At 42.7% G+C, this 8,226-nt stretch overlaps 1 protein-coding gene across 1 annotated transcript in view; it reads right to left on the bottom strand.

The window, feature by feature from the left end:
• Positions 1–8,226, bottom strand: part of LOC137519451 (fibrocystin-L-like) — a 388,270-nt gene that overhangs the window by 3,785 nt on the left and 376,259 nt on the right. Inside the window, exons 73-75 of the mRNA XM_068238405.1 lie at positions 7,438–7,584; positions 3,133–3,289; positions 1,244–1,533 (exon numbers count right to left, since the gene is read on the bottom strand). Of these exons, the coding sequence (XP_068094506.1) occupies positions 1,262–1,533; positions 3,133–3,289; positions 7,438–7,584 (576 nt within the window). The 3' untranslated portion in view covers positions 1,244–1,261. The remainder of the gene's footprint in view (positions 1–1,243; positions 1,534–3,132; positions 3,290–7,437; positions 7,585–8,226) is intronic.

Below are 8,226 nucleotides of genomic sequence, written 5' to 3'. Positions count from 1 at the left end.
ATGAATGCCTTAGTAGATTTTGAGCAGTGTTTAGGGTCGCTGACTTGTTGAAAGATCCAGCCCCGGCTCAGCTTCAGCTTTGTCACTGATTCATGGACATTAGTCTCCAAAATCTGCTCATATTGAGTGGAATCCATGTCCCTCAACTTTGACAAGATTTCCAGTCCCTGCACTGGCCACACAGCCCCAAAGCATGATGGAACCACCACAGTTTACTGTAGGTAGAAGGTGTTTTTCTTGACATGCTGTGTTGTTTTCCCTCCATGCATAACTCCCCTTATTATGCCCAAATAACTCAATTTTAGTATCATCAGTCCACAGCACCTTATTCCAAAATGAAGCTGGCTTGTCCAAATCTGCCTTAGCATACCTCAAGCGGCTCTGTTTGTGTTGTGGGCCTCCTCTGCAACACTCTCGCATACAGCATCTCCCTGTAAAGTGCGCCGAATGGTTGAACGTTACACAGCGACTCCATCTGCAGCAAGATGATGTTGTAGGTCTTTGGGGCTGGTCTGTGGGTTGACTCTGACTGTTCTCACCATTCGTCACTTTTGTTTATCTGAGATTTTTCTTGGTCTGCCACTTCGAGCTGGAACTTGAACTGAGCCTGTGGTCTTTCATTTCCTCAATAAGTTCCTAACTGTGTAAACAGACAGCTGAAATCTCTGAGACAGCTTTCTGTATCCTTCCCCTAATCCATGATGGTGATGAACAATCTTTGTCTTCAGGTCATTTGAGAGTTGTTTTGAGAACCCCATGTTGCTACTTTTCTGATAAAATTAAAAGAGGTGTGAAACTTACAATTGACTCCCTTAAATACTCTTTCTCATAACTAGATTTGCCTGTGTATGTAGGTCAGGGGTCACTGAGCTTACCAAGTCAAATTGGAGTTCCAATAATTAGTTCTAAAGGTTTTGGAATCAATAAAATGTCAACAGTGCCCAAATTTATGCACCTGCCTAATGTTATTTAAACAATTAGTGCGCACTTTCTGTAAATCCAGTAAACTTAATTTCACTTCTCAAATATCAGTGTGTGTCAAAAACGGCCCTGTCTGCTAAGATCGTGCAATTGCGATTTTAAGGTACCAGTATATTTTGGTGCATTATTTTATTTTTTTTTATCTCAAATATATAAATGGCATGGTGAGGGGAAAAATGTGTGATACTGTCCATACACATTATTTCTAACTGTAAAATAAAATAAAGTAAAATAAAATAAAAATAGTAGTAATGAAACTCACCAGTGATGCAGCAATTGTTTATTCATCACCCATAAGCAGGTTGATGGTCATCAGGGTGACGGCCAGCACCAGCAGTGGTTGGAAGGGACTGTAGGTGGCGACAGCTGAGTCCCCATCATCAGGGTCTGGGTTGGGTTGGGGATGAGGTTGGTTTGTTGTAGTTGTGGTAGCGTTGGTAGCTGTGGTGGTGTTAGTAGCTGCGGTGGTCGGTGGTGGTAAAGATTTAGCAGCAAATGCTCTAGTCTGAGCAGAGACCTGGTTAAGGACAAACTCCAGCTGGTATCCGCTGCCTGTAATAGAAGAAACTATTATGTTTCCCAGAAGAACTGACATGTGTGAGGCTACTTATTGACTGGTGCTCTATACTGAGAGGCTGGTAGAGACTACCCTGTCATTGGTTGCTGAACTAATGTCACATGGGTCACCAGTGGGACCAAGTGGAGACACTGCACCTCACTTTCAGTCCCTGAGACCTCCGTAGGCCTTAGTGTGAGACCTGGCAGAGATAAGGGTGCCCAAGAAAGGAAACATAAAGGGATTCTAACGCCTTCCTGGTTCTACAAAGAAAATATGATAGTGGTTTCTGTCTCTGACATTCTTGTTTGGGAAAAAATTCTCAGCTTTCTGGAAAGGAAGCACTGGAAATTCTCACAGATGGGGATGTGGAGCAGCAATTCAAATTAAGAAATGTTCTAACTCCTAACTACACAATTCCTATGCCTAGAAATGCGTACATTTAGAGATGCCTGTTAATATGGGGGCGAGATGTTGTAAATGGTAGAATATCGATAATATTACTGATTTTCTACTATTCACTTCCCTAAAATATACCTCACATTAATCACTCCCTACCTATGCCTAACACTGCTCCGTCTTCTGACGTTGCCTAAATCAGTCACTGAGCTCTGCTATAGCCCTAATTCCTAATATGGTTCATGGTGACGCTGTCTGCGCCCAAATCTCCTGCTCACTTTTTACAGCGCTTGCCCCTGCTACACAAGGACAGTACATCTAACAGTAACTTCCCTCTACCTACACCTAAAGCGAACTTGCCTCCCTACCTACGCCTTAACACTAACCTCCCCCTTCTTACGCCTAACATTAACTCCCCTTCCTGCTACCTACACCTAACACTAGCCTCCCCCTTACCTACAACTAACACTAACCGCCTATCTATGCCTAACACTATCCTCCCCCTTACTTACGCCTAACATTAACTCCCCTTCCTGCTACCTACACCTAACACTAGCCTCCCCCTTACCTAAACCTAACACTAACTTACCCCCTATATATGCCTAACACTAACCTCTCTCATACTTATGCCTAACACTGACCATTACACTACCTACGTCTAACACTAATCTCCCCTCTACCTACGCCTAACACTAATACCCACCACCACTAGCCAGAGTTGATGCAAATTGCATTGTGGCCTATGGGGACGCCCAATTTACCAGGCATGACTTTCGCCCAGATTTACTGTAGCATAGTCACTAAACTTAACTTCACTAAAATAAGTACTTATGCTTCAATATGTCTCAAGTGAGAGTTTTACCACCTAATAGCAGTAAAAATGCCAATCCAGACTTGTAGTATTCCTACTGGAGTTGCTTGGATATCTCTGGGGATGTCTTAGTAAATTAGGCTCCCGCCTGGACTACACATGAGCAAGCTTCTTTTAGATGCAAAATGGACATTGTGGCGGTCTGCTCTGAGTTTTGTGCCCCACCGCAATCACACAGCATCCATGCCATATGTTGATATTGTGTCTGCATGTGGTAATGGTGAGTGACTTTTTGTTTGCCAATTGTTTTTCCTCCACGGAGTCCCACATCTTTCCTATTTTGTTGGCAAGTTCGGCTCTGTTGGTATTGGGAGGTTGCTCTTACCTGGCAGTTTGAGGACGAGGTCGGTGTAGTTGGCCCAGCAGCTGTCAAACAGGATTGTGCTGTTTCCTCCCAACCCATCGTTCACAATGGTGCCATTAGAGTATTTCAACGTAGCTGTCAGTGATAAGGAACTGGTGCTCACCGACACACAGTTTCCCTGTGAATAGAATAATGCTCAGAATTAATGTGACACTTTGGCGAAATCTCAGGTACAGAACAAAAGATTAATGAGCCAGGCAATGTTTATACTAGGGATGAGCAAACAAAATTTTTAAAGTTCGGTCTTGTGGCGAATTAGCCCCAATTTCGCTTAGCAAGATTCCTGTGAGAATGTCAACAAATTCTCACCACCAAGCACATTAAGCAAGAACAAGAATTACCCCTAAAATGATTTTCAATAGAAGTAAACATGTTAGTATGCTCTTTCTATTTTAGGGCTTGATTCACTAAGCTGCACTGCTAAAGCAGGGCACCTTAATGTGAAGGAGCGGCCACTAATGCATGCCTTACATAGCAGTACTTCCTGCTATGTAAGGAGCGTGCCTTCCTTAGGAACGTGCCTTCCTTAGATAGGAGCGTGCCTTCCTATACATAGTAACTATGTATAGGAAGGCACGCTCTTATCTAAGTAAGGCACTCTCCTAAAGAAGGCACACTCCTTACATAGCAGCTATATAAGGCATGCATTAGTGGCCGCTCCTTCACATTAGCAGCTATATAAGGCATGCATTAGTGGCCGCTCCTCCTTGCTTTAGCAGTGCAGCTTAGTGAATCAAGCCTTTAGTCCTTAAAGGAAACCAGAGATAAACTAAGTATAAGGATATATACTTACCAGGGGCTTCTTCCAGCCCCCTGTAGGCCGGAGGCTCCCTCGCCACCCTCCTGGCTGCTCCGTTCTCCCGTAGTGGAGTCTGTGATCCGCATGTAAGGTCCCGGCCGTCCATGTCCCATGATTGTGCTCCCATAGCTAAAGCGTAAGTTACAGTCTTAGCAAACATGGGCAGAATGCTCCTGGCCACGGGACCTCAATCGAGGTGTACGCCCAGCTGGGGCCACGCATGCACATTAGAGCATGACTGGCCTAGTCTGGAAATTTGCAAAACCACACTGCACGAGAACAGATCAGCCCGATAGGACGGCGATTGAGCAGACAGACTATGGTTGGAAGCCCCAGGTAAATGTTCACATTTCAGCACTGCTTCCATTCATTATGCAATAACTTATCACTACTTATTACACCCAAAAGATCGGCAAAAATTAGGCTTTCTTTGGTGGTACTTTTTGATAAAAATTATTTTATATGCATTTTAAAGAGAGTACGAAGAAAAAACCATTAAAAAATGCATTATTTCTCAGTTTTCAGCCATTATAGTTGTAAAATAAAATGTGTTACTGTAGATAAAACCCACACATTTTTTTGTCCTGGTTATTACAACATTTAAATTATGTCCCTAGTACAATGCATGGTGACAATATTTTGTTTGGAAATAAAGGTGTATGTTTTGGGTTTTCTCATTGTATTCTATCAATAATTACAAACCCTTATTTGCAAAAGTAACAATAATACACCCTCATGGTATGCATATTTAAAAAGCTAAGACCCTAAGACAACAATTTATATATTGTCTTTTAAATTCTGTCACTTTGGCCTTTTTTTTGTGTGTATGTGTGTTATATGTGGGCAGGGAGGGGGGAGAAAGTGTAAATGGGTTTGTTATGCTGTAATACTGAAATTTGTTTTACAATATTTTTAAGGTAATATTTTTGGGGGCCACTAGATGACCCCACACAGTCTCCTGTCTGGTTGGAATGCTAAATCCCCACGTGAAGCCGAGGGTGTGGACATGTGCACTGCTTGTAAACAGGAAGGGTTGAGTTTCTACGTCCCTGGGAGCTCAAGTGCAGTTTTCAGGGATGTAGATACTCGTCCCACTGGAGGTGAACAGGTTAATCCTTATACTTCATTCATCACTTTAACCACTTAATGACAAGCTGACTTATAAAAACGTCCTTCTAGAGCCTCTTAACGGCTTTTTATAAGTCAGACAGTACTGCTGCCGCTGTGCACGTGCTGTGAAAACAGTGGAAAAAAAGAACACCATAGAAAAAATACACCTTTATTTCCAAATACTATATTGTCACCATACTTTGTACTAGCAACATAATTAAATCTTGTGATAGCCAGGACAAATAGGCAGATAAAATGTGTGGGTTTTGTGTCCAGTAGCAGTGTTTATAATAAAACTATAGGGGATGAAATTGGAGAAATAGTGTATTTTTTCATGTTTTCCTTGTTTTTCCCTTTAAAATGCATAGAAAATAAAGTAATTACTGAAAACAAATATCAACCCCAAAAAGCCCAATTGGTGGTGAAAAAAAACAAGATATAGATCAATTCATTGTGATTAGTAGTGATTAAGCTATTGGCAAATGAAAGGGATGAGCATGGAAAGGTGAAAATCGCTCTTGACCGTTAAGGTAAAAACCACTTTGGGGTGAAGTGGTTAAAGCACAGTTGAATTAAGAAAACTGTGCATTTTTACTTACTGACAGACTATATAAATATTACAGGTCAAGGACAGTATAGGAGTTAAAATAGTGGAAATCAGGATGAGAAGCATTCATTTACCAGTTGCAGTTCTGTGCTGTAATGTTTTCAAGTTCTAGCAGTCTGAGAATTGGTGTTTGTGCTGGAGGAATAATGTGGTGGTTCTGCATTACGCAGGGGTATCGTCTGAGGGAAGAAGTGTAACTGTGCCTGGAAGGTTTTGTTGCGACTGACCTGTATCTCATCCTTGACGTCATATGCTGGAAGATGGAGTGTGCAGGATGAGAGGTCGCTCTCTTACTGCACCTGCTAGTCTAAAGATCCTGCAGGCAAGGTAAGCTACAGCCAATTATTCTTTCTGCTGATCACATGATGTGCTGCAGTCTCACCTTCTCACATTACCTGTGTAACATATATGTTGCTATGGTAATGTGCCATACACCACTAACGCAAGTAGCATACCACGAGTTACCATAGCAATGCACAAGTTACCCAGGTAACTAGAGTTGTGCTAATTGCATAATGTGTGCTATGGCTAAAATAGCCGTGGCTACCTGCACATGAAAACATTACGGAAAGTTAGTGCATCAGACCTGAATTTTTTGTTTTGGTGGTTAAACACCTAGTTGATAGCTAAATTCTTTGCACAGTTTTAAATGTAGTTTTGACCTGGCAAACAGCACATAATTAGCAGATGTCACAGTCCTTTTCATAGACAGTCCCAAATATGACTAAGCAGTCACATGGCCGCATATCCTCCAGATTACAAAGCCACCTGCTTCTGCACAGAGAATAGAGTTGTGTGCTGCTTTACCCCATCCTGTCTGATAAAGCTCACTTCCTGGATGGCAGGTCAGAAGCTGGAATGGTGATTATAAGTTCTCACTTTTGATACATAGGGCCATATCCCATTACAGAGTTCTTATAGTAGGCGATGAGTGCATCGCCTAATCCAGTTGCCTATTACACCCACCCAACCGCCCTGGCGATAAAGAACTCGCTTGGGTGATATAATCGCCCAGTGTGTTCTTTACAGCCTATCCTATTGCGATTTTTATGTTGCCGGGAAGCATTTCATGGGCGTCAGCTTAAACCTGCAAAGAGCTAAACAAAGACCATGCAAAGACCATTTTTGGTCCAGACAGTGGACCAATAGGGAGCTCCGCGGGAGCTTCAAAGATGCTTTGCTGGGGCTCAGAGGGACAGAAATTACAGTGAGAGACACTGTAATTACAGCATCTTGACTTGCGGCGAGAGGCAGCGCGTGTTTAGTGGCGGTAAGTACATTACTCATGGGTGACGGTGCAGCTGCAGGGGGGCTTCAGAGATGTGCGGCAGCCCAACTGGGAGCTCTGGATGTCTCTTTACTAAAGGAGTCCCCCAGAATGCAGCGGCGGAAGATGGCAGTGGATGTTCAACGGGTGTGCGCACGCATCTCCAGGGGAGCGAGGGAGCAGTGCCGTGGTGCTGAAGGACCACAGCGTAAAACCTCACCTGAGCAATGCTCCCTAATGATCAGCCATCGAAAACCGGCAAAAGGAGTTGCGGGTAATCCTCATGCAATGGCAAGGTGGTAAGTAGCTCTCATCTGCAAGCAACTTATCACCTTTAATAAGATATGGCCTATAGAGTCTTCTGTTGGAGTCAGAATTATCTCAAAATGTGATGTTTACAACCACTTTTCATTACTACAGGTCCCACTCTAATGTACATGCTTGTGCTCGTTCCTTTACAAGAAATATTGACATGAGACTTACGTTAGAATCTTGAGCCATAACACATGGCTGCTGGGACATCCTCTCTCCCGGTAGTCCAGCTATTGGTTCTTGGACCACTGTCAAGGTGGAGACGGTGGCCAGATAGCTCCCAGTGGAAGGCGTTGCTGGATCTGTTTTGTTTGCCACCTAAACAACAAATTTTTCTGTTACTCTGGATTCTGGTCATTCCCGTATATGGCTTAGTAAGAATCCACCTGCTTTTTCTTTCTGGACCAGTGGTGATCAACTAGCTAGATATGAAGTGCTAAATGGCCTCACATAGTTTGAGCTGGCCTCAACTGATTCCTCTATGTAGCCCAACCATGGCTGGGATTCCTGGAAGACTTCAACAACTACCTTTTGAACAGCTACTGGCTTTGGGATCGTATAGCACATTTTCAGGGGAAAGAAAAGACACAACTGTTGTACAAGTTTCCAGAGAGGTGGAACTTGTACCTGCAGTTTTCATTGAATTTCTTTATTCTTTGTGCTATAGAGCAGCTTGTAACTAACTTGTATATACAAGTTCATTTATACATATGCTGTACATGTACAGTATGTACAAGTTATGACAGGTGGATGTTACCTTACTCATAGACTATATAATACATCTTATGAGGGCTGCACAGCATCTACTGGAGTCCTCAGTTTGTCCAACAGGGGTTTATAGACATAATGCAGGTACAGAATAGATTGCAACTTATAACAAAATATATTTCCCAGCATTCTGTACTCCCTATAATCTAGAAAACTGAGAAATTACAAAAAAATGAACCATATAAAGTCACC

This window comes from Hyperolius riggenbachi, chromosome 5 (assembly GCF_040937935.1).
Source record: "Hyperolius riggenbachi isolate aHypRig1 chromosome 5, aHypRig1.pri, whole genome shotgun sequence".
NCBI lineage: Eukaryota > Metazoa > Chordata > Amphibia > Anura > Hyperoliidae > Hyperolius > Hyperolius riggenbachi.
The sequence above is the reverse complement of the archived record's forward strand: the minus strand, read 5'-3'. Positions and strand labels throughout refer to the sequence as shown.